This window comes from Takifugu flavidus, chromosome 18 (assembly GCF_003711565.1).
Source record: "Takifugu flavidus isolate HTHZ2018 chromosome 18, ASM371156v2, whole genome shotgun sequence".
Taxonomy (NCBI): Eukaryota; Metazoa; Chordata; class Actinopteri; order Tetraodontiformes; family Tetraodontidae; genus Takifugu; species Takifugu flavidus.
This window is the reverse complement of record NC_079537.1, coordinates 6,008,541-6,035,196: the sequence shown is the minus strand read 5'-3', so window position 1 is coordinate 6,035,196 and position 26,656 is coordinate 6,008,541. Positions and strand designations below refer to the sequence as shown.

The following is a 26,656-nucleotide window of genomic DNA, read 5'->3' as shown; positions in this document are numbered from 1 at the left end:
TAAACAAAAAATATTTATTTTGAGAAAACTCAAAAAAGTGAGAATCAAATTGATGCTGTGCAAATGAAACTGAGGAGGAGTTGATGCAAAACTCAGATGTGTTCCACGTCTACTTATGTGAGAGCAGAGAGGAGGACAGAGAAGAGGGGACACACAGTTGAACATGATGGACTGTAGGACAGGACTGCTGCTTCTAACTATCTGCTGGGCAGGTGAAGATCTTCACTCAACCTGATTGTGGACAGACTTTTCTGTCATCAGCTGATTAACTTGATGTTTCATCTTCTAAACAGGTGTTGATGCTCAGACTCTGACCCAGTCTGAACCAGTGGTTAAAAGACCGGGAGAATCTCACACACTGACCTGTTCAGCCTCTGGATTCCCATTCAGCAGCTATGGGATGGTCTGGGTCAGACAGGCTCCTGGAAAAGGACTGGAGTGGATCGCTTATATCTACAGCAGTGGCAGCAGCCAGTACTACTCTGAGTCAGTCAAAGGCCGGTTTATCATCTCCAGAGACAACAAAGCACAGCTGAATCTGCAGATGAACAGCCTGAAGACTGAAGATTCTGCTGTTTATTATTGTGCTCGAGAGTCACAGTGACTGAAGTCAGTTCAGCAGCTGTACAAAAACACACACCTCGTATTTCCTGCTGTGAAGTGCAGAACTGCACACTGAATACTGTTTTTATTTTAATAATTCTCTTTTTATATCTTTAATTTACCTCCTTACTTTTTAATAATTTACAAACTATGTATATGTTTATGCATTTATTAAACCCATCAGTAACAAATACATCACATTTCCCCCTCAAATAATTTAATATTCTGATAGCTCAATTACATTGTATTGATGGTAAATTATGCATAGTTTTGACTGATTGACCTCGAGGTTTTTTGGAGTATCTGAATATTTTAGTTGAAATCTTCCCACACTGGGGGTCTACCTTCATTTAACATAAATTATTCTTATGGAATAGTTCACTTCAACAACAGTTGATAAATTCTTGTTGATCCAGCATTTTTCTGTCAAGTTACTTTTAACCTGCAATGGTCCAATCTTTGACCAAAAACAATAACCTGAACTCTATCTTATTTCCCAACAAACTATGTTAAAAAATGGTACAATGGCAACTTTATTAATCACCATACTCCTGAGGATTTCCTGCAAAAATTCAACTGATTTCACAACCTTATTTGCAACATTAAATAAATTCGAAGGAACAGACTGAACCAAAAATTTGTCCGGATTTAGTTGTGTTCTTTTATGGAATTTGGTGGAAAACAGGTTACAGGATCTGACTGAAGAGGACCATAGTGAAAATATCCAACAGGAAAAGAAGCACAGTGAGTCAGGATTTAGGCTGAGAGACGAGCAGGAGCCGTTGGTGTTGGCAGGTCTGCAGGCAGAGAGACAGCGCTGATGAGCAAAGAAATGACATCTAAAACTATGACTACGGGAATGAAAACTGAGTTGAGCCGATGACCAAAGATTTCACATCAAACCGGCAGAGAACGTGGAGAAGAGACAGCCTGGATGACAAGAAACATGTGGACAGTGCCTCCCTGACCAAAAAAGAAAGTGTACATAAATAAATATAATATTTTCCTATGACATGTGTTAAAATTTCATTTGGAGTATGACTACACATTGTTCCCATTTTTTGAGTTAAAAGTGCAGAATTTGAGTTCTACCGATCAAATCCAGGGCAGAAACCCGGGTGAGGCAGAGGTGAATTGTGCCCCACGTCTGACTGCATGATCCACTACAAACTGGGTTGCATGACGTGTGCCAGTTTTTGTTCCTCAGCATATCGCTAATATGAACTTTACATGCATGTGTGAGAGAAATATTCCTGCTGATCGCACACACAGAGTGCAGAGAAAAGTCAGCAGGTGAGGCGTGCAGTACTCTGCCTCAACTCAAGGGGGCGGACGCAAGCTGGCAGGTGCTTTCTCGCTGCAGTGCTGCTTCAACAGAGGCAATCCTGTCCTTAAAGAATTATTCTTTTTTTGTGATCATTTTAATAGGCAAACTTTATTAAAATTTATTGAAGAACAGATTTTAAAGTTCGAAAAATAACAGAAATTTTTACTGTTGGTCAAAATTAAATTTGTGCTGCACACATCTCTGCACTTTAATTTGTTCACAGAAATATGAATTTCTTAAAATACAAGATGGGTGCTCTATCCATAGCTATAAGAAAAGAAAGTTCTTTATAGGACAAATATGTTCCTGTGTATATGTTTGTGTTGGATTGTGAGTGTAATTGAAAGAGGAATGCTGATGGGATATGAAGCATTATCAGTTGTTGAATGCTGTTGGAAAAATGGTGAAATGAAATAGATGCTTTTTTCAGTTCTTACCGTCGTAAATCTGACTCTTGAGAAGTCAGTGCCTCACCAGCCATGAACCTCACCGCACGTCACTGGTATTTAATACATATTGAATAACACAATCCTCAATCTACTGACAATGGGAGGACCTGTTTGTGGAGTTGGGCCCATTTGTTCAGGATGAGTTGGTATAGTTATGGTTGGGTAGGGAGCTTTGAAATAAATTATGTCTCTAAATACCAACAAAGATAGGGAAAGGATTGTGCATGTGTGTGTGTGTGTGGTGTGTGTGTGGTGTGTGTGTGTGTTGTGTGTGTGCGTGTGTGTGTGTGTGGTGTGTGTGTGTGTGGTGTGTGTGTGAGCAAGAGAGTCAGTCGGAGAGAGAGAAAGAAATGAGGACTCTCACCACTGAAGAATGATGGAGATAATGCTGATTTGTGTTTCCACACGTTTTGACTGACTTGATCTCATCCAGCTTCCAGACTCACTGGCATTAACCAAAATGATGCCTTGACAAGTCTTAATGACACAAACATACTTTAGTAACTCTGTGACAGCAGAGAATGAGGAGGCTGCAGACACAGATGAGGTGCACAAACATCTATAAACCATGAAAACAAACAGCAGAAAAACATTTTAGAGCAAAAAGAAAAATGAATTGATGAAACAAACAAGTGAAACAAACAATTCTAGAATATAGAACGCTCCCTGCAGACATGTTTAAAAGTCACATTTCTGCTCAGTCTAATGTGATCAATACAGTCATGTGACACAATTTATACAGGTTCAAGTTCATTAATCATATAATGGATCATCATGGATACATTTCATGATGACTGATTCTGAGTGTCTCTCTTCAGATTGTCTTGGGGTGTTTATGAAAATGTCCCAGAGAGGGACGTCTATGCAAACTCTCCCTGTCCTATAAAAACAGCAGGAACTTGTGACAGGAGCCTGGAGCAGTTTTACACAGTTCTGCTCAGATCAGAGCACAGAACTGCAGTGTCAGCACATAATGGAGAACACAGTGATCAGAGGTTTACTGATCATTGTCACTGTTCACGGTGAGAACATCAGGGCTGCTGTTACTTCTGTGGACAGGTCCAGAATGGGCTTGACCTGGTTGTTGGGTGTATTTCTATTGTCTTTCAGGTGTTTGGAGTGAAAGACTGGATCAGTCTCAGCCTGAAGTAAAAAGACCTGGAGAGACAGTGAAGATGTCCTGCACCATTTCAGGGTTTGACATGACCAGCTACTATATCCAGTGGATACGACAGAGACCAGGGAAAGCTCTGGAGTGGATCGGGTTGATGAACGCAGGTTCAAACTCTGCTAGCTATGGAAGCTCTTTCGAAAGTGGTTACGTGATGACTGAAGACGTGTCCAGCAGCACTCAGTACCTGCAGATCAGCAGCCTGACAGCAGAGGATTCTGCTGTTTTCTTCTGTGCTCGAGAAACAGTGACTCCAGAGAGAGGAACAGCTGTGCAAAAACCTCCACAGACAACAAACATGTCTCCTTCTCAGAAACTGAATTACAATCTTCATAAAGATTTACCAGGAAAGTTTTCAAAATATTTCCAGCAGTTTCTTTCTTAGGTGCACATAAATAGACATAATGTTTAAGACTCTCCTGTGTTTGTTTATTATTTTATTTAATCATCATTTGTGTCTCATCATCTTTGCCCCGTCCTTGTGTATTAAAACCACTTCTCCATCTGTCCTCAACCAGAGAGTGTTTTGTTAAAGTGTCCAGTGGGCCCCTCATGTCTTTGACCGGGTTATCTTGTGTTTTGGTTTGGGCTGCTGTCCTCAAAATTTTGACTTTTTTCCTCTCCGAGATCGATTGATTGGTTTGATCCCTGATGCAGTTTATTAGATTTCAGAGCTTTCTTTTGGATTTTTTCTTGTCCCCTCATCAAGATCCATTAATTGGTTTGTTCTTGTGAAATAAATCTTCTTCCAAAACTGTTTTGCATGTGCTAAACTTCACATGTAAAACATGATTTGACTGTAGGTTTCCACTCTTCTATTGGCTCCAGTCAGATCAACAGTGATGCTTCACATGTTTATTCGATGCAAATTCAGAGTTCTTCTTTGTTCCTCAGCTATAAAACCATCACATCAGACTGTGAGTGGAGTTCTCTGCACCTGACTTTCAACATTAACCATGTTCTCTGCAGCTCTGCTGCTGCTGTTGGCAGCTGGATGTGAGTCTCTCTGTGGATTTGTCAAAGTCAGCAGTTGATCTGTTTGAGTGTGATTTTATAATCAGCATTTTCTTTGTTGTTTCACAGGTGTGAAGTATGAACAGTTGACACAGCCAGCCTCTGTGACTGTGCAGCCAGGTCAGAGTCTGACCATCACCTGTCAGGTCTCTTATTCTCTCAGCAGCTACTGGACACACTGGATCAGACAGCCTGCAGGGAAAGGACTGGAGTGGATTGGACGGAAATATACTGGAGGCTCCAACTACAAAGCTTCCCTGAAGAACAAGTTCAGCATCAGTTTAGACTCTTCCAGCAACACAGTGACTCAATGGAGTGAATGTGCAGCCTGAAGACACTGCTGTGTATTACTGTGCCAGACACACAATAACACAAACCATCAGTGGAGCTGAACAAAAACCCCTCAGAGCATCAACACAACATCACCAGAGGGGGCGCTGTCACACCAGGAATGAATCATGACAACAACGTTGAGGCAGAAATTTTGAGAAGAATGCTGGAGCACAAGATTTTTACCCTCAGAATTTAAATTAAATATAAAACCTGTGTAGGAAACTTTCAATGTTTTTTGTAGTAAAAAGAAGTCAGATTAGATTCTGGTATAAGTCATGTTTAATCTTCAATAAAAATGTGTTTGGTTGAATGATTGGTTGGCTGATTGATCGACCTGTCCCTCTGTCTGTCTATGTATGAAGTTAAATTGCATATTCTTGTATCTTATTCATTGTATTAATTATTTACTTGAAAATAATACAAAAAAATGTCATAATTAAAATAATTTCAATACAGAAAATTGAGTACAGTACTGCTAATTTGGCTTGAAAGAATAGTTGTTCAGAAATTATTAGTTGTCATTAAGAAGTTATTATTTCAACATGTTCAACTGTAAAAATCAGTTCAAAACAGAGAAAAAAATATTTATTTTAAGAGAAACTCAAAAAGTAACAATCACATTAATGCTGTGCAAATGAAAGTGAGGAGGAGTCGATGCAAAACTCAGATGTGTTCCACGTCTACTTATGTGAGAGCAGAGAGGAGGACAGAGAAGAGGGGACACACAGTTGAACATGATGGACTGTAGGACAGGACTGCTGCTTCTAACTATCTGCTGGGCAGGTGAAGATCTTCACTCATCTTGATTGTTGACAGACTTTTTGTCATCAGCTGATTAACTTGATGTTTCATCTTCTAAACAGGTGTTGATGCTCAGACTCTGACCCAGTCTGAACCAGTGGTTAAAAGACCTGGAGAATCTCACACACTGACCTGTTCAGCCTCTGGATTCACATTCAGCAGCTACTACATGGCCTGGGTCAGACAGGCTCCTGGAAAAGGACTGGAGTGGATCGCTATCAGCAGCGCGGTGGGGGCAGCCAGTACTACTCTGAGTCAGTCAAAGGCCGGTTTATCATCTCCAGAGACAACAACAGAGCACAGCTGAATCTGCAGATGAACAGCCTGAAGACTGAAGATTCTGCTGTTTATTATTGTGCTCGAGACGCACAGTGACTGAAGTCAGTTCAGCAGCTGTACAAAAACACACACTTCTCATATTTACTGCTGTGGAGAGCAGAAGGGAACAGTGAACACTCTGATCTATTATTTTCTGCCTTTTAATTTTTAATTTACCTTTTTACTGTTAAATTACCTGAAAGATTAATGATTTAATAATTATTTTGTGCAATCAATAACATAAACATTTTTGCCAACATGAATTATTTGCAATTTTCCCTGAATGTCATCTTAATGTAACTATGAGAAACTATTATCAAAAGAAAATATATCATTTTTTGACTCATGTTGACAGGAGTTTTTGAACTTTGAACTTTGAAAAAAATTAGAGCTTTTGCTCAGAAAGTACCTGTCTGTGTGCTCATGCCAAGAATGTGACACAGAGGACCAGAAGATGCAGCCCAGAATATACATAGTAGTGAATTAAACCCAATCATTAGTTGCTTGGGACATCAGTTGCAGTAGCACCGTCTCTGGTCTCCAAGGTACCTGAACACTCACCAACTGGAGCAGTTTGGACTTGAAATGATGCCTTATGATCTCTGCCGAATGCTAATATTCAGTTTTACTTCTGTCCAGGTCCATCCTATACATATCATGTGTTTCCAGAGCAAACTATTCCTGAGGCTTCAGAGGCAAAGCAGACAACTTATCTTTACACAACATAAACATGTCGCTCAAAACTCAGTATGAGGAGTCAGTGCTTGGATGATGACTAAATAAGAACATTCAGTGTCTAACCTAAGCAAGAAACACCAGTGCATGTTTCCAGTTCAGTCATTCCAGTCCATTCCTTCCAGTTCGGTCATCAAAAATCACTGGAGACTCTCCATCTGTCCTGAAGGAGATCTGACTTCACATTTACCGTAGGTCTAGTATGAACTGGATCAGACAGGATCCTGGAAAAGCACTGGAGTCAATCGGTGAAGGATTCACTGATACCAGCAGGAATGACAATGCTGGTAGTGTGAAAGGATGTATAGAAATCAGTAAAGACAACATCAACAGTATCTGAGACTGTTCAGTCTAAATCTGGAGGACTCTGCTGTGTATTACTGTGCCAAACACACTGGTTGAAGAGAGCAGAGAGGCTTTTCTGAAATTCCACAGGTTATTTCTACATTTAGACCAAAAGGTGGCAGCAGAACACACAAAGTCAGATGTCTCAGTGTGAAAGTTAATGTGGTTTTTCATTTCATTTCTATTCATATTTACTTTAAAATAATACAAAAAAATGTGATAATTAAATTAATTTCAATGCAGAAGAGAAATAGTACTGTTAATTTGGCACGAAAGTTATTTTTCCAACAAGTGAGACGGTCAAAATCATTTCAAATCTAGGAAATAAAAATACATTTGTTTTGAGAAAAACTCAAAAAAGTGAGACTCAAACTAATGTTGCGCAAATGAAACTGAGGAGGAGTTTTTTTGTAAAGACTGAGCAAGTTTAATATCTACTCTAACTGTTTTTAGAGCAACTGTCAGGACAGATTTACTCTGAAAAAAACCTCAGACCACTGATTACTGGACCATTGTAAAACCATCAGTGGGACGAAATGACGACATGAACACACATCCTCCAAAAAGGAGGATGCATCACAATCAAATCCAGTTGTTTAGTGAGGAGGAGTCGATGCAAAACTCAGATGTGTTCCACGTCTACTTATGTGAGAGCAGAGAGGAGGACAGAGAAGAGGGGACACACAGTTGAACATGATGGACTGTAGGACAGGACTGCTGCTTCTAACTATCTGCTGGGCAGGTGAAGATCTTCACTCATCCTGATTGTGGACACACTTTGATTTTTGTCATCAGCTGATTAACTTGATGTTTCATCTTCCAAACAGGTGTTGATGCTCAGACTCTGACCCAGTCTGAACCAGTGGTTAAAAGACCTGGAGAATCTCACACACTGACCTGTTCAGCCTCTGGATTCACATTCAGCAGCTATGATATGGTCTGGGTCAGACAGGCTCCTGGAAAAGGACTGGAGTGGATCAGTCTTATTTACACTGATGGCAGCACCCAGTACTACTCTGAGTCAGTCAAAGGCCGGTTTATCATCTCCAGAGACAACAACAGAGCACAGCTGAATCTGCAGATGAACAGCCTGAAGACTGAAGATTCTGCTGTTTATTATTGTGCTCGATGGTCACAGTGACTGAAGTCAGTTCAGCAGCTGAACAAAAACACACACTTCTCATATTTACTGCTGCAAAGAGCTGAGGTGAACACTGAACACTGTCTTTATTTTAATAATGTATGCCTTTTAAAAGTTATTTTCAAATTTTTTACAACTGTTTTTGACCAAAAGTAATGTAAATTTCCCTTAAAGTCATCTTCATTTAATTAACATAAACTATCATCATTGTTATGCTGATGACATTCAGCTTTATTTATCCATGAAAAAAGAGGAGACAGAGCAGTTAGTGAAGCTGCCATAAAGACATGAAGTCTTGGATGTCTTCAAATTTCCGCCTCCTTAACTCAGGAAAAACTGAGGTCATGGTGTTTGGTTCTGAACCTCTCAGGATAGATTAGATCACATGATCACTCTAGTTGGTATCTCATTGACATCTAGTCTTTCTGTGAGGAATCTTGGAATAACCTTTGATCAAAATCTCTCCTTCAATTCACACATTAAAACAGTCTCTAGAAGTGCCCCTTTTCACCTGAGGAACATCACAAAGATCAGGAAACTACTGACGCAGCATGATGCTGAAAAGTTAGTCCATGCATTTGTTACTTCCAGGCTGGACTATTGTAATTCTTTATTATCAGTGTGTCCAAACACCTCTTTAAGAAGCCTCCAGGTGATCCAAAATGCTGCAGCCAGAGTTCTGACAGGTAGTGACAAAAGGGATCACGTAACTCCTGTAATGGCGTCTCTTCATTGGCTGCCAGTTAAATTTAGAATAATTTTTAAAATTCTTCTTCTGACCTACAAGGTCCTCAGAGGCCTAGCTCCATCCTACCTGAAGGAGCTAGTGACACCTTATCATCCCATGTACTGCTCCACTCTCAGAATGCTGGTCTACTTGTGGTCCCCAGAGTCTCTAGGAGTAGAATGGGAGGCCGAGCATTTAGCTACCAGGCCTCCCTGCTATGGAACCAGTTCCTTGTCAAAGTATGGGAGGCTGACTCCATCTCTACTTTTAAGATTAGGCTTAAAACCTTCCTCTTTGAAAAAAGCTTATGGTTATAATTCTTCTCTTCTCTCCTACCTATTCTCTCCTCTACCTGTCCTCCCCTCTTCTCCCCTCTCTCTACCCAGCCTATTACTGTGCCAGACACACAATAACACAAACCATCAGTGGAGCTGAACAAAAACCCTCAGAGCATCAACACATTTTCACCAGAGGGGGTGCTGTCACGCCAGGAATAAATCATGACAACAACGTTGAGGAAAAATGCTGGAGAAGATTTTTTCCCCAGAATTTAAATGAAATATAAAACCTGTAGGAAACGTTCAAGGGGTAATGGTAGTAAAAAAGAAATACAGAATGAGAAAACATTTTTGGATTGGTTTTGCACAAATATATAAATACCAATGACCTAAAATATACATGACTCCTTTTTGAACTTCTGATCTCATTACGCAACAAGAGAATTCCAATGTATGACAAATTGTTAAGGATAAGGATAATTCAGACCAATGACCGAAAATATATATGATAACTGCTTTCATAGAATTCTAAACTTCTGATCTCATTATGCAATAAGTTCACATGTATTTAATATTGTTTTTAAGGATAATGCAGCAACAATATATTTTTTTCTCTGTAATTTCAATGATCTCAACAGTTAATTTCAGCATTCAGTCAAAATAAAAGCACACACACAGAACACGATTTTGAACAAAGATCAGTGTTTAATATTGTTACTCAAACATTCAGGATCAAATGATGACTCATGGAAAAAAGAAATCTTTATTTTTTGATAATGATTAAATATTTGAAGACACAGTTTGTTTTATTCTAAAGAAAATACTTAAATATGAGTAACTGTCTGATATGACGAATTCACTGACAATCTCCAATCTCATGATTTTCCCTTCAGACATTCTTTTTGTATCCTAAAATTAATTTGCAGGTGGATGAGAACAGCTGAGTGTGAAGTGTGGGGTACCTCACAAATCAGAACTAGGACCACTGGTACATCATTAATTGGACAAAATTAAAAGTCTCATTTATCATAGGCTCACATCAGCCAAAGAGGAGGCATCACAATCAAATCCAGTTGTTTAGTGAGGAGGAGTCGATGCAAAACTCAGATGTGTTCCACGTCTACTTATGTGAGAGCAGAGAGGAGGACAGAGAAGAGGGGACACACAGTTGAACATGATGGACTGTAGGACAGGACTGCTGCTTCTAACTATCTGCTGGGCAGGTGAAGATCTTCACTCATCCTGATTGTGGACAGACTTTTCTGTCATCATTTGATTAACTTGATGTTTCATCTTCTAAACAGGTGTTGATGCTCAGACTCTGACCCAGTCTGAACCAGTGGTTAAAAGACCTGGAGAATCTCACACACTGACCTGTTCAGCCTCTGGATTCACATTCAGCAGCTATCAGATGCACTGGGTCAGACAGGCTCCTGGAAAAGGACTGGAGTGGATCAGTCTTATTTACACTGATGGCAGCAGCCAGTACTACTCTGAGTCAGTCAAAGGCCGGTTTATCATCTCCAGAGACAACAACAGAGCACAGCTGAATCTGCAGATGAACAGCCTGAAGACTGAAGATTCTGCTGTTTATTATTGTGCTCGAAACGCACAGTGACTGAAGTCAGTTCAGCAGCTGTACAAAAACACACACTTTTCATATTTACTGCTGTGAAGAGCTGAAGTGAATGCTGTCTTTATTTTAATAATGCATGCCTTTTAAATGTTATTTAAACTGCTTTTAACCAAAATTAATGTAAAGTGCTGACATGACTAATTTGTAAATTTACTTTAAAGTCATTTCATTTAATTCACATAAACTATCATCAACTGAACATGTATTAATTCTCATTGATCCACCATCACTCTCTACAACTGTTTTTGTCCAATATTTGGTCATCAACAATTAACCTCAGGTAATCTATCTTCTCTACCCAAAGGATTTAAAAATGGACTGTGGTGACTCCAATACTGTTTCCATTGTCCTGGAATCACTGATGCAGTTCAGCAGATTTCAAAACAGCCTTTTGGACTTTTTTCTTCCTTCTCACTTGTTACTTTAGGGGGCCCTCAGGTGTCTGTCATAGGATGTCTCATTCTGGTCTGTGATACAAAATCCTGTTTGACTGTAAAAAGACAAAAACAATTGACAGTCAAATCAGTGACATCAGATGTTCAATTAATTAGATTGAATATGAAACATTTATTCAGAGGTGAATTGATTGAAGGTATTATAAATAATTAATTTCTGTTTTCATTGGTAAAGGAGATTTTTTCTTATTAAGAAATCTAAACTTATTTATATTAAAATGAAACATGAGGTAATCACTGACACACCGGTATCAAAAAAAAATTTCTATCTATTTAGTTGATTACTCTTAATCTCAGTGATTCATATTCAAATCGAAAGTAATATTTACGATAAGAATGAATGATTTAACTATATTATTCTACTTGGTGTTAAATAAAACAACATAACATTGTTGGTACGCTGAGCTGATTTCTGTTTGGTGTTTTGTGGTCAGAACAGTTGGTGCTTCTTTTATATCCTGTCAGTTTTCTTCTCTATGCAAAGGGAACTTCCAGTCCATCTGCTATAAAGACTTGACATCCTGCTGTCAGCTGCAGCAGAAGAAGAGAAGCTCCCATCAGATCAGCTTCAATACCAACCATGTTCTCTGTAGCTCTGCTGCTGCTGTTGGCAGCTGGATCCTGTGAGTCTGACTGAGGCAGAGACACTGACAGTGTGATCACCCTGACTGTTCCCTCTACGTCCACTGATTCAATCTTCTGCTCTTCATCCACAGGTGTGAAGTGTGAACAGTTGACACAGCCAGCCTCTGTGACTGTGCAGCCAGGTCAGCGTCTGACCATCACCTGTCAGGTCTCTTATTCTGTTAGCAGCTACTGGACGGGCTGGATCAGACAGCCTGCAGGGAAAGGACTGGAGTGGATTGGACAGAAATATACTGGAGGCTCCTACTACAAAGATTCCCTGAAGAACAAGTTCAGCATCAGTTCAGACTCTTCCAGCAACACAGTGACTCTAAATGGAGTGAATGTGCAGCCTGAAGACACTGCTGTGTATTACTGTGCCAGACAAACAATAACACAAAGCATCAGTGTAGCTGAACAAAAACTCATCAGAGCATCAACACAACATCGCCAGAGGGGGCGCTGTCACACCAGGAATGATTTATCACCCAGACATGTTGCGGTTCAGTCAGAAATGTTGAGGACAAATGCTTTAGATTAGTACTTTGAGAACATAAGAATTTAAATGTGATATAAAATCTGTAGAGGTTTTGCACAATTTTTTTTTAAGAAAAAAATTGTAAAAAACAGGTGAGGCATTTTTGGATGTAATTTGCACTCATTAAATGACCAATTTATATTATTAATGGTGACTGCTTCTGTAGCATCATAACTTTTTAATCTCCTCATTAAATTGTAAGTAAATGTGAAATAGTTCCATTAGGACACAGCAGCAATAATACATTTTTTTCTCAGTGATTTCTTTGATGATCTCAATTGCTTATTTTAACATGTATAAACTAAAAGTGCACAGACGCGTACATGATTTTTAAACATAGATCAGTGTTTTATATTCTCACTTGAACATTCATGATCAAGTAATGACTCATGGAAAAAAGTGTATCTTTATTTCATGATGTAAATTAAGTATTTGAAGAAAGGTTTTATGCAGAATATACTCATATGTCAGTGACTGCATGGAATCTGGAATACGTTTTAAAAACAATAAAATGAGGGTTTTCCCTGGGCATGTTCTAAGGGGCTTTCTCTGCAACAGTTTTCATTTGAAGCTTGATTGGAACTGGTTGGTGTGAAATGTGGGGTACCTCAGAGCTCAGTACTGGGACCACTGGTGCACTATTAGTTAGATGAAATTTAAAGTCTCAGATTATAAACGCACCTCATCCAAAGAGGAGGAGGCATCACAATCAAATCCAGTTCTTTAGTGAGGAGGAGTCGATGCAAAACTCAGATGTGTTCCACGTCTACTTATGTGAGAGCAGAGAGGAGGACAGAGAAGAGGGGACACACAGTTGAACATGATGGACTGTAGGACAGGACTGCTGCTTCTAACTATCTGGATGGATCAGAGCTACACTCATTAACGTTGACTATTTGGGATGAATATATGAGGAATAATAGCTTAAATATTATGAATACACACACATGGCCTTCGCTGTTGGCTGGTTAAGGCTGAGACTTAGCGAACTCAGGGTTTTAAGCATTGACATTTTTACCGCTTCACCCGCCAGCACTCTCTCCAATCACTTTTCACCTGCAATGGTCCTATGTTTGTTCAGCTACAATTAACCTCTATCTTCTCTATCAAAACTATTTTAAAATGGACTAAGGTGATTGCAAAACTGGTTCTATTTCCCTGGAATCCCTGATGCAGTTCAATACATTTCATAGCTCTCTTTTGGATTTTTTGTTGTCTTTCTCACCTGTTTCTTTTGGGAGGCCTGAGGTGTCTGTCTTGGGACGACTCATTCTTGATCTATGATGCAATATCCTTTTTTACTGTTGAAAGTTAAGACAGGAACAAATACAAACATCCAAGTTAAAGTGAGATTTATTTCAATCGATCAATCAACCAATCAATCAATCTTTATTTAGAATACCATCTATTACATTCTAAATTGTTTTGAGGCACTTTACAGAATCCCAGGGCCTGACCCTAACAAGCAACAGTGGCAGGAAAACCTCCCCTTTAACAGGAAGAAACTGTTGCAAATCTGCTTCGTAGGTTCGGACCGTGAAACGACCAGAGAATCCGTGATCTTCAGTAAAAAGTTTATTAGACACATTTGTGGGCCTTTTTACAATATGAGAGAAACATTCTCCATCTGCCAACAGATAAAAAAAGTGCTGGACCTTTTGGGTGTTGGTTTATATTCAGCAGAAAAGTTAGCAACAGTGTTCAAATGGTCATATGATTAACTGACGACGCCATCTTATTACCTTAAATGATTATGTTCTATGTAAGTTCCGGTACCTCATGAGCCAGTCACAAAGTGGCACCAAGAAGTGTGATTAAATGCCTGCACGTACGCACATTCTTCAGTATATGCATAAGTCAGTTCTAGTGATTCAAAGTTACATGATAAACTTGTGCTACACAGTAAGTTTCACAGTAGATTTCATAGTTAATTTCCACAAAACCTTAAACAGGAATTTCATGAATATTTTAAAAGGTTACAATAGGTTACAATTCAATTTCCCTGCGGGGATGAATAAAGTACATCTTAATCTTAATAAGGTAACTAACAGCAGACCTTTATATGTAAAACATGATTTGACTGTAGGTTTCCACTCTTCTATTGGCTCCATATGGTCAACAGTGATGCTTCACGTGTTTGATTCTATGCAAATTCAGAGTTCTTCTTTGTTCCTCACCTATAAAACCATCACATCAGACTGTCAGTGGAGTTCTCTGCACCTGACTTTCAACATTAACCATGTTCTCTGCAGCTCTGCTGCTGCTGTGTTGGCAGCTGGATGTGAGTCTCTCTCTGTGGATTTGTAAACGTCAGCAGTTGATCTGTTTGAGTGTGATTTTATAATCAGCATTTTCTTTGTTGTTTCACAGGTGTGAAGGGTGAACAGTTGACACAGCCAGCCTCTGTGACTGTGCAGCCATGTCAGAGTCTGACCATCACCTGTCAGGTCTCTCATTCTGTTAGCAGCTACTGGACAGGCTGGATCAGACAGCCTGCAGGGAAAGGACTGGAGTGGATTGGTCACCATCGTGTTGGATACACCCCAAGCTACAAAGCTTCCCTGAAGAACAAGTTCAGCATCAGTTTAGACTCTTCCAGCAACACAGTGACTCTAAATGGAGTGAATGTGCAGCCTGAAGACACTGCTGTGTATTACTGTGCCAGAGACACAATAACACAAACCGTCAGTGTAGCTGAACAAAAACCTCTCAGAGCACCAACACATCATCACCAGAGGGGGCGCTGTCTCAACAGGATTAATTTCAACAACTCATCATCACCTTCATATATTTGATTTTTCTTAGCCTTTCCACACATATAACAGAGAGAGGACTGCACAAACTCTTTGTCGTCTTGAAACACAAAATCGTTTGAATGAAGCCTGGAGCTGTTTTACACAGCACTGTTTACAACAAAACTGAACATTTAGAGGCATCATTCCCATTTCTTCATAAAGAAAATGGGATGATCTCATCTTCCAAGTTTTGCTAGTCAACAAATGAATAAATAATCCAGTCGAAGGTTGTTTTTTTTTCACATCAAACTTCTCTTCAATGATTTTTTGCCTCGTTGAAACTCAAATGTCTGTACAGAATTTTTTTTTTTTACATCAACAGAAATGGTATGGTTTTCTGAGACTGTTCAGTCTAAATCTGGAGGCCTCTGCTGTGTATTAGTGTCCACATACCCTGGTTGAAGAGAGCAGATGCTTTTCTGAAATTCCACAGGGTATTTGTCAGATTTATCATTGTGACAGTTAATGGTTTATTTCCTGTTTTTGAGTCAATATTATGACTAAAACAATCCATCCAGCACAGAAATGTGAGCAGAATTAATTAATAATGCCAATGAATTTATTTCACTTGATATTTATTTAATTTCTCCAGCCAAAAAAGGCAATATCTTCACATTTAACATCAAACATGCAAAAATCAGACAGATTAGATTTTTGGTGAAAGTCTTGTTGAATCTTCAATCAAAAGATATGTTTTATTGATTCCAGCTCATTTTTTGTGTTAAATATTTACGTGGAAATAATTTTTAAAAATCATGACTGAAATCATGTGAATTAAGCTGTCAAAATGTGTTTTAAAACTGGTAAACAAAAAATATTTATTTTGAGAAAAACTCAAAAAAGTGAGAATCAAATTGATGCTGTGCAAATGAAACTGAGGAGGAGTTGATGCAAAACTCAGATGTGTTCCACGTCTACTTATGTGAGAGCAGAGAGGAGGACAGAGAAGAGGGGACACACAGTTGAACATGATGGACTGTAGGACAGGACTGCTGCTTCTAACTATCTGCTGGGCAGGTGAAGATCTTCACTCAACCTGATTGTGGACAGACTTTTCTGTCATCAGCTGATTAACTTGATGTTTCATCTTCTAAACAGGTGTTGATGCTCAGACTCTGACCCAGTCTGAACCAGTGGTTAAAAGACCGGGAGAATCTCACACACTGACCTGTTCAGCCTCTGGATTCCCATTCAGCAGCTATGGGATGGTCTGGGTCAGACAGGCTCCTGGAAAAGGACTGGAGTGGATCGCTTATATCTACAGCAGTGGCAGCAGCCAGTACTACTCTGAGTCAGTCAAAGGCCGGTTTATCATCTCCAGAGACAACAAAGCACAGCTGAATCTGCAGATGAACAGCCTGAAGACTGAAGATTCTGCTGTTTATTATTGTGCTCGAGAGTCACAGTGACTGAAGTCAGTTCAGCAGCTGTACAAAAACACACACCTCGTATTTCCTGCTGTGAAGTGCAGAACTGCACACTGAATACTGTTTTTATTTTAATAATTCTCTTTTTATATCTTTAATTTACCTCCTTACTTTTTAATAATTTACAAACTATGTATATGTTTATGCATTTATTAAACCCATCAGTAACAAATACATCACATTTCCCCCTCAAATAATTTAATATTCTGATAGCTCAATTACATTGTATTGATGGTAAATTATGCATAGTTTTGACTGATTGACCTCGAGGTTTTTTGGAGTATCTGAATATTTTAGTTGAAATCTTCCCACACTGGGGGTCTACCTTCATTTAACATAAATTATTCTTATGGAATAGTTCACTTCAACAACAGTTGATAAATTCTTGTTGATCCAGCATTTTTCTGTCAAGTTACTTTTAACCTGCAATGGTCCAATCTTTGAGCAAAAACAATAACCAGAACTCTATCTTATTTCCCAACAAACTATGTTAAAAAATGGTACAATGGCAACTTTATTAATCACCATACTCCTGAGGATTTCCTGCAAAAATTCAACTGATTTCACAACCTTATTTGCAACATTAAATAAATTCGAAGGAACAGACTGAACCAAAAATTTGTCCGGATTTAGTTGTGTTCTTTTATGGAATTTGGTGGAAAACAGGTTACAGGATCTGACTGAAGAGGACCATAGTGAAAATATCCAACAGGAAAAGAAGCACAGTGAGTCAGGATTTAGGCTGAGAGACGAGCAGGAGCCGTTGGTGTTGGCAGGTCTGCAGGCAGAGAGACAGCGCTGATGAGCAAAGAAATGACATCTAAAACTATGACTACGGGAATGAAAACTGAGTTGAGCCGATGACCAAAGATTTCACATCAAACCGGCAGAGAACGTGGAGAAGAGACAGCCTGGATGACAAGAAACATGTGGACAGTGCCTCCCTGACCAAAAAAGAAAGTGTACATAAATAAATATAATATTTTCCTATGACATGTGTTAAAATTTCATTTGGAGTATGACTACACATTGTTCCCATTTTTTGAGTTAAAAGTGCAGAATTTGAGTTCTACCGATCAAATCCAGGGCAGAAACCCGGGTGAGGCAGAGGTGAATTGTGCCCCACGTCTGACTGCATGATCCACTACAAACTGGGTTGCATGACGTGTGCCAGTTTTTGTTCCTCAGCATATCGCTAATATGAACTTTACATGCATGTGTGAGAGAAATATTCCTGCTGATCGCACACACAGAGTGCAGAGAAAAGTCAGCAGGTGAGGCGTGCAGTACTCTGCCTCAACTCAAGGGGGCGGACGCAAGCTGGCAGGTGCTTTCTCGCTGCAGTGCTGCTTCAACAGAGGCAATCCTGTCCTTAAAGAATTATTCTTTTTTTGTGATCATTTTAATAGGCAAACTTTATTAAAATTTATTGAAGAACAGATTTTAAAGTTCGAAAAATAACAGAAATTTTTACTGTTGGTCAAAATTAAATTTGTGCTGCACACATCTCTGCACTTTAATTTGTTCACAGAAATATGAATTTCTTAAAATACAAGATGGGTGCTCTATCCATAGCTATAAGAAAAGAAAGTTCTTTATAGGACAAATATGTTCCTGTGTATATGTTTGTGTTGGATTGTGAGTGTAATTGAAAGAGGAATGCTGATGGGATATGAAGCATTATCAGTTGTTGAATGCTGTTGGAAAAATGGTGAAATGAAATAGATGCTTTTTTCAGTTCTTACCGTCGTAAATCTGACTCTTGAGAAGTCAGTGCCTCACCAGCCATGAACCTCACCGCACGTCACTGGTATTTAATACATATTGAATAACACAATCCTCAATCTACTGACAATGGGAGGACCTGTTTGTGGAGTTGGGCCCATTTGTTCAGGATGAGTTGGTATAGTTATGGTTGGGTAGGGAGCTTTGAAATAAATTATGTCTCTAAATACCAACAAAGATAGGGAAAGGATTGTGCATGTGTGTGTGTGTGTGGTGTGTGTGTGGTGTGTGTGTGTGTTGTGTGTGTGGGTGTGTGTGTGTGTGGTGTGTGTGTGTGTGGTGTGTGTGTGAGCAAGAGAGTCAGTCGGAGAGAGAGAAAGAAATGAGGACTCTCACCACTGAAGAATGATGGAGATAATGCTGATTTGTGTTTCCACACGTTTTGACTGACTTGATCTCATCCAGCTTCCAGACTCACTGGCATTAACCAAAATGATGCCTTGACAAGTCTTAATGACACAAACATACTTTAGTAACTCTGTGACAGCAGAGAATGAGGAGGCTGCAGACACAGATGAGGTGCACAAACATCTATAAACCATGAAAACAAACAGCAGAAAAACATTTTAGAGCAAAAAGAAAAATGAATTGATGAAACAAACAAGTGAAACAAACAATTCTAGAATATAGAACGCTCCCTGCAGACATGTTTAAAAGTCACATTTCTGCTCAGTCTAATGTGATCAATACAGTCATGTGACACAATTTATACAGGTTCAAGTTCATTAATCATATAATGGATCATCATGGATACATTTCATGATGACTGATTCTGAGTGTCTCTCTTCAGATTGTCTTGGGGTGTTTATGAAAATGTCCCAGAGAGGGACGTCTATGCAAACTCTCCCTGTCCTATAAAAACAGCAGGAACTTGTGACAGGAGCCTGGAGCAGTTTTACACAGTTCTGCTCAGATCAGAGCACAGAACTGCAGTGTCAGCACATAATGGAGAACACAGTGATCAGAGGTTTACTGATCATTGTCACTGTTCACGGTGAGAACATCAGGGCTGCTGTTACTTCTGTGGACAGGTCCAGAATGGGCTTGACCTGGTTGTTGGGTGTATTTCTATTGTCTTTCAGGTGTTTGGAGTGAAAGACTGGATCAGTCTCAGCCTGAAGTAAAAAGACCTGGAGAGACAGTGAAGATGTCCTGCACCATTTCAGGGTTTGACATGACCAGCTACTATATCCACTGGATACGACAGAGACCAGGGAAAGCTCTGGAGTGGATCGGGTTGATGAACGCAGGTTCAAACTCTGCTAGCTATGGAAGCTCTTTCGAAAGTGGTTACGTGATGACTGAAGACGTGTCCAGCAGCACTCAGTACCTGCAGATCAGCAGCCTGACAGCAGAGGATTCTGCTGTTTTCTTCTGTGCTCGAGAAACACAGTGACTCCAGAGAGAGGAACAGCTGTGCAAAAACCTCCACAGACAACAAACATGTCTCCTTCTCAGAAACTGAATTACAATCTTCATAAAGATTTACCAGGAAAGTTTTCAAAATATTTCCAGCAGTTTCTTTCTTAGGTGCACATAAATAGACATAATGTTTAAGACTCTCCTGTGTTTGTTTATTATTTTATTTAATCATCATTTGTGTCTCATCATCTTTGCCCCGTCCTTGTGTATTAAAACCACTTCTCCATCTGTCCTCAACCAGAGAGTGTTTTGTTAAAGTGTCCAGTGGGCCCCTCATGTCTTTGACCGGGTTATCTTGTGTTTTGGTTTGGACTGCTGTCCTCAAAATTTTGACTTTTTTCCTCTCCGAGATCGATTGATTGGTTTGATCCCTGATGCAGTTTATTAGATTTCAGAGCTTTCTTTTGGATTTTTTCTTGTCCCCTCATCAAGATCCATTAATTGGTTTGTTCTTGTGAAATAAATCTTCTTCCAAAACTGTTTTGCATGTGCTAAACTTCACATGTAAAACATGATTTGACTGTAGGTTTCCACTCTTCTATTGGCTCCAGTCAGATCAACAGTGATGCTTCACATGTTTGATTCGATGCAAATTCAGAGTTCTTCTTTGTTCCTCAGCTATAAAACCATCACATCAGACTGTGAGTGGAGTTCTCTGCACCTGACTTTCAACATTAACCATGTTCTCTGTAGCTCTGCTGCTGCTGTTGGCAGCTGGATGTGAGTCTCTCTGTGGAATTGTCAAAGTCAGCAGTTGATCTGTTTGAGTGTGATTTTATAATCAGCATTTTCTTTGTTGTTTCACAGGTGTGAAGTATGAACAGTTGACACAGCCAGCCTCTGTGACTGTGCAGCCAGGTCAGAGTCTGACCATCACCTGTCAGGTCTCTTATTCTCTCAGCAGCTACTGGACACACTGGATCAGACAGCCTGCAGGGAAAGGACTGGAGTGGATTGGACGGAAATATACTGGAGGCTCCAACTACAAAGCTTCCCTGAAGAACAAGTTCAGCATCAGTTTAGACTCTTCCAGCAACACAGTGACTCAATGGAGTGAATGTGCAGCCTGAAGACACTGCTGTGTATTACTGTGCCAGACACACAATAACACAAACCATCAGTGGAGCTGAACAAAAACCCTCAGAGCATCAACACAACATCACCAGAGGGGGCGCTGTCACACCAGGAATGAATCATGACAACAACGTTGAGGCAGAAATTTTGAGAAGAATGCTGGAGCACAAGATTTTTACCCTCAGAATTTAAATTAAATATAAAACCTGTGTAGAAAACTTTCAATGTTTTTTGTAGTAAAAAGAACTACAAAATAAGAAAATGTTTTTGGATTCCTTTTGCACAAATAAATAAAGACCAAATGACCTAAAATATATATGATGACTGATTTTGTTGAATGCTGAACTTCTGATCTCATTATGATACAAGTGAATTTCACATGCATTTAAAATTGTTTCATAAGGATAATGCAGCGACAATATATTTGTTTCTCTGTAATTTCAATGATCTCAACAGTTAATTTCAACTTTCACCCAAAATAAAAGCACACACACAGAACCTTTTTTTTTTTTAAAAGAGATCAGTTTTTAATATTGTTACTCAAACATTCATGATCAATTGATAACTCATGGAAAAAAATGTGTATTTTTAAAATCGATTAAATGATGTCACAAATTCATTGAAAATCTCCGATCTCATGATTCTCCCTTTAGACATTTTTTTGTATAGTAAAATTGATTTTTAGCCGGACGAGAACTGCTGAGTGTGAAGTGTGGGCTACCTCACAAATCAGTACTAGGACCACTGGTACATCATTAATTGGACAAAATTAAAAGTGTCATTGATCATAGGCTCACATCATCTAAAGAGGAGGAGGCATCACAATCAAATCCAGTTCTTTACTGAGGAGGAGTCGATGCAAAACTCAGATGTTGCCATGTCTACTTATGTGAGAGCAGAGAGGAGGACAGAGAAGAGGGGACACACAGTTGAACATGATGGACTGTAGGACAGGACTGCTGCTTCTAACTATCTGCTGGGCAGGTGAAGATCTTCACTCATCCTGATTGTTGATAGACTTTTTGTCATCAGCTGATTAACTTGATGTTTCATCTTCTAAACAGGTGTTGATGCTCAGACTCTGACCCAGTCTGAACCAGTGGTTAAAAGACCTGGAGAATCTCACACACTGACCTGTTCAGCCTCTGGATTCACATTCAGTGACTACTGGATGAGCTGGGTCAGACAGGCTCCTGGAAAAGGACTGGAGTGGATCAGTGCTGTCAAATATGGTGGCAGCTACAAGTACTACTCTGAGTCAGTCAAAGGCCGGTTTATCATCTCCAGAGACAACAACAGAGCACAGCTGAATCTGCAGATGAACAGCCTGAAGACTGAAGATTCTGCTATTTATTATTGTGCTCGATGGTCACAGTGACTGAAGTCAGTTCAGCAGCTGTACAAAAACACACACTTCTCATATTTACTGCTGTGAAGTGCAGAACTGCAACCTGAACACTGTCTTTATTTTATTCATTTATGCCTTTTATATTTATTTAACTCCTTACTTTTTAATAATTTACAAACTATGTAAATGTTTATGCATTTAATAAAACCCTCTGGAACAAATATATGACATTTCCCCCTCAAATAATTAAATATTCTGCTAGTTCAATTACATTGTATTGATGGTAAATAAGCATAGTTTTGACTGATTGACCTTGAGGTTTTTTGCAGTATTTAAATATTTTCGAGGAAATCTTCCCACATTGGGGGTCTACCTTCATTTAACATCAATTATTCTTATGGAATAGTTCAGTTCAACCTTTGATAAATTCTTGTTGATCCAGCATTTTTCTGTAAATTGTTTTTAACCTGCAATGGTCCAATCTTTGAGCAAAAACAATTAACCTGAACTCTATCTTATTTCCCAACAATCTATGTTAAAAAATGGTACAATGACAACTTTATTAATCACCACAGTCCTGAGGATTTCCTGCAAAAATTCAACTGATTTCACAACCTTATTTGCAATATTAATTAAATTCGGAGGAACAGATTGAACCAAAAAATTGTTTGGATTTAGTTGTGTTCTTTTATGGAATTTGGTGGAAAACAATTACAGGATCAGACTGAACGGGACCACAGTGAAAATATCCAACAGGAAAAGAAGCACAGTGAGTCAGGATTTAGGTTGAGAGACGAGCAGGAGCAGATGGTGTTGGCAGGTCTGCAGGCAGAGAGACAGCGCTGATGAGCAAAGAAATGACATCTAAAACTATGACTACGGGAATGAAAACTGAGTTGAGCGCCGATGACCAAAGATTTCACATCAAACGGCAGAGAACGTGGAGAAGAGACAGCCTGGATGACAAGAAACACGTGGAAAAACAGACAAAACCATTAGGAGTCCCGAGTGTTTTCTCTCTCCCCTCCCCTTCTGTGTCTTTCTGTTTTCAGGCTGGACCAGCAGTTTCCTGATTCTCCCCTGTTGGGCGAGCTAGGCACAGCTGAGACCAATCTCCAGTCATTATCCACACCTGCCGTTCTCCTCAACTCTGCACTCATCGCTGATTTGTTGATTACCCCCGTGGTACAGCCTGGCTCCTATAACTGTTGTTTGTAAGTTGTTTCCTCGAACCTGTTTCCAGTCTGGAACTAATCGTTCGTCTTTCCTGCGGATCGCCACTTGGATGCCTGCACGCACTGCCCAGCCTGCTCCAGTCTGATTGTGTTGGTCTTTCACCTGCACCCTTTGGCTCTGTCTGAACTTGGACCTCAGTAAACTTGATTTCAACCTCACCCTATCGTGTGTGTCTGCATTTGGGGTCTCGATTCGTGTCCGCACATCGTAACAAAATCAGAGAAAGGAAGGGGACAGAGAGATGCCAGGAACCTCCTGAAGAATATGTGTGTTTTGTCGTCCTCCTCTCTGGATACTTTTGGGGGCCCCAAGGTGTCGAACCTGGGACCACTCATTGTAGTCTGTTGAATTTATTTCGAGATTCCATGAAGAAATATCGAAGGATCTGAGTGCCAAAGTTTCATTGACATCACTCACCTTCTCTTTCACACTCACTTCTGAGTGTTTTAGATGAATTTAAAGATAGTTTTGAATGTTACAGTAGATGAACATTTACATGAGAGTTCCAGTGACACTTGTTTCATTTCAATAATATCTTTAAAGGTTACAATGAATTATTAACGGCAAACCTTCACATGTAAAACATGATTTGACTCTAGGTTTCCACTCTGATGCTGATCCCTGATGCAGTTTATTAGATTTCAGAGCTTTCTTTTGGATTTTTCTTGTCCTCCTCATCTAGATCCATTAATTGGTTTTATAGTGAAATAAATCTGAATTCTTCCAAAACTGTTTTGCATGTGCTGATCTTCACATTTAAAACATGATTTGACTGTAGGTTTCCACTCTCCTATTTGCTGCAGTCAGATCAACAGTGATGCTTCACGTGTTTGATTCTATGCAAATTCAGAGTTCTTCTTTGTTCCTCAGCTATAAAACCATCACATCAGACTGTAAGTGGAATTCTCTGCACCTGACTTTCAACATTAACCATGTTCTCTGTAGCTCTGCTGCTGCTGTTGGCAGCTGGATGTGAGTCTCCATCTGTGGATTTGTCAAAGTCAGCAGTTGATCTGTTTGAGTGTGATTTAATAATCAGCATTTTCTTTGTTGTTTCACAGGTGTGAAGTGTGAACAGTTGACACAGCCAGCCTCTGTGACTGTGCAGCCAGGTCAGCGTCTGACCATCACCTGTCAGGTCTCCTATTCTGTTAGCAGCTACTGGACACACTGGATCAGACAGCCTGCAGGGAAAGGACTGGAGTGGATTGGAAAGGAAAATACTGGAACCACCTACTACAAAGCTTCCCTGAAGAACAAGTTCAGCATCAGTTCAGACTCTTCCAGCAACACAGTGACTCTAAATGGAGTGAATGTGCAGCCTGAAGACACTGCTGTGTATTACTGTGCCAGACACAATAACACAAACCATCAGTGCAGCTGAACAAAAACCCTCAGAGCATCAACACATTTTCACCAGAGGGGGCGCTGTCACACCAGGAATAAATCATGACAACAACGTTGAGGAAAAACTGGAGAAGATTTTTTCCCCAGAATTTAAATGAAATATAAAACTGTAGGAAATGTAGGGGTAAGGTAGTAAAAAAGAAATACAGAATGAGAAAACAGAATAGAATAACATTTTTTGATTGGTTTTCATAAATATATAAATACCAATGACCTAAAATATACATGACTGCTTTTTGAACTTCTGATCTCATTATGCAACAAGAGAATTTCAATGTATGACAAATTGTTAAGGATAAGGATAATTCAGCAACAATATATTTGTTTCTCTGTCATTTCAATGATCCCAACAGTTAATTTCAGCATTCAGCCAAAATAAAAGCACACACACAGAACACGATTTTGAACAAAGATCAGTGTTTAATATTGTTACTCAAACATTCAGGATCAATGATGACTCATGGAAAAAAGAAATCTTTATTTTTTGATAATGATTAAACATTTGAAGACACAGTTTGTGTTATTCTAAAGAAAATACTTAATATGAGTGACTGTCTGATATGACAAATTCACTGACAATCTCCAATCTCATGATTCTCCCTTTAGACATTCTTTTGTACACTAAAATTGATTTGCAGCTGGACGAGAACTGCTGAGTGTGAAGTGTGGGCTACCTCACAAATCATTACTAGGACCACTGGTGCATCATTAATTGGACAAAATTAAAAGTGTCTTGATCATTGGCTCACATCATCCAAAGAGGAGGAGGCATCACAATCAAATCCAGTTGTTTAGTGAGGAGGAGTCGATGCAAAACTCAGATGTGTTCCACGTCTACTTATGTGAGAGCAGAGAGGAGGACAGAGAAGAGGGGACACACAGTTGAACATGATGGACTGTAGGACAGGACTGCTGCTTCTAACTATCTGCTGGGCAGGTGAAGATCTTCACTCATCCTGATTGTTGACAGACTTTAATTTTGTCATCAGCTGATTAACTTGATGTTTCATCTTCTAAACAGGTGTTGATGCTCAGACTCTGACCCAGTCTGAACCAGTGGTTAAAAGACCTGGAGAATCTCACACACTGGCCTGTTCAGCCTCTGGATTCACATCAGCAGCTCCTACATGGTCTGGGTCAGACAGGCTCCTGGAAAAGGACTGGAGTGGATCAGTCATATCAGCAGCGGCAGTGGCAGCAGCACATACTACTCTGAGTCAGTCAAAGGCCGGTTTCTCATCTCCAGAGACAAACAGAGCACAGCTGAATCTGCAGATGAACAGCCTGAAGACTGAAGATTCTGCTGTTTATTATTGTGCTCGAGAGTCACAGTGACTGAAGTCAGTTCAGCAGCTGTACAAAAACACACACTTCTCATATTTACTGCTGTGAAGATCAGAAGTGAACACTGAACCTGTCTTTATTTATTATGAATGCCTTTTAAATTGTTAATGACCTCACTTAAAATGTCAATTTAAATTATTTTACAACTGCTTTTGAACATAAAAATGCAAAGTGCTTCATGACTAATTTGTAATTTCCCTGAAAGTCATCTTCATTTAATTCACATAAACTATCATCATCAAACAGAACATTTATTGTCATTGATCCACCATCACTCTCTCCAACGTTTTACCTGCAATGCTCAATATTTTTTCACAATTAAC

At 39.5% G+C, this 26,656-nt stretch overlaps 2 pseudogenes and 5 gene segments (V, D, J or C); all 7 read left to right on the top strand.

Moving 5' to 3' along the window:
* Positions 1–3,191: 3,191 nt before the first annotated feature.
* On the top strand, positions 3,192–3,870 carry LOC130515325 (Ig heavy chain V region 23-like). The segment is given in 3 exon segments: positions 3,192–3,401; positions 3,490–3,808; positions 3,864–3,870. Coding segments are annotated over 3 exon segments (375 nt in total).
* A 596-nt stretch (positions 3,871–4,466) lies between these two features.
* LOC130514563 (Ig heavy chain V region MC101-like) lies at positions 4,467–5,060 on the top strand. The segment is given in 2 exon segments: positions 4,467–4,546; positions 4,634–5,060. Coding segments are annotated over 2 exon segments (433 nt in total).
* A 557-nt stretch (positions 5,061–5,617) lies between these two features.
* On the top strand, positions 5,618–6,106 carry LOC130514569 (Ig heavy chain V region 6.96-like; annotated as a pseudogene).
* A 13,180-nt stretch (positions 6,107–19,286) lies between these two features.
* LOC130514571 (Ig heavy chain V region 23-like) lies at positions 19,287–19,983 on the top strand. The segment is given in 2 exon segments: positions 19,287–19,496; positions 19,585–19,983. Coding segments are annotated over 2 exon segments (363 nt in total).
* Positions 19,984–20,590: 607 nt separating this feature from the next.
* Positions 20,591–21,701, top strand: LOC130515324 (Ig heavy chain V region 23-like; annotated as a pseudogene).
* Positions 21,702–21,919: 218 nt separating this feature from the next.
* LOC130515323 (Ig heavy chain V region 6.96-like) lies at positions 21,920–23,419 on the top strand. The segment is given in 3 exon segments: positions 21,920–21,982; positions 22,063–22,358; positions 23,399–23,419. Coding segments are annotated over 3 exon segments (366 nt in total).
* Positions 23,420–24,462: 1,043 nt separating this feature from the next.
* Positions 24,463–24,939, top strand: LOC130514586 (Ig heavy chain V region 5A-like; the record flags this gene model as incomplete). The annotated part of the segment is given in 2 exon segments: positions 24,463–24,554; positions 24,644–24,939. Coding segments are annotated over 2 exon segments (336 nt in total), but the record flags the coding sequence as incomplete, so codon positions are not given.
* Positions 24,940–26,656: the final 1,717 nt, after the last annotated feature.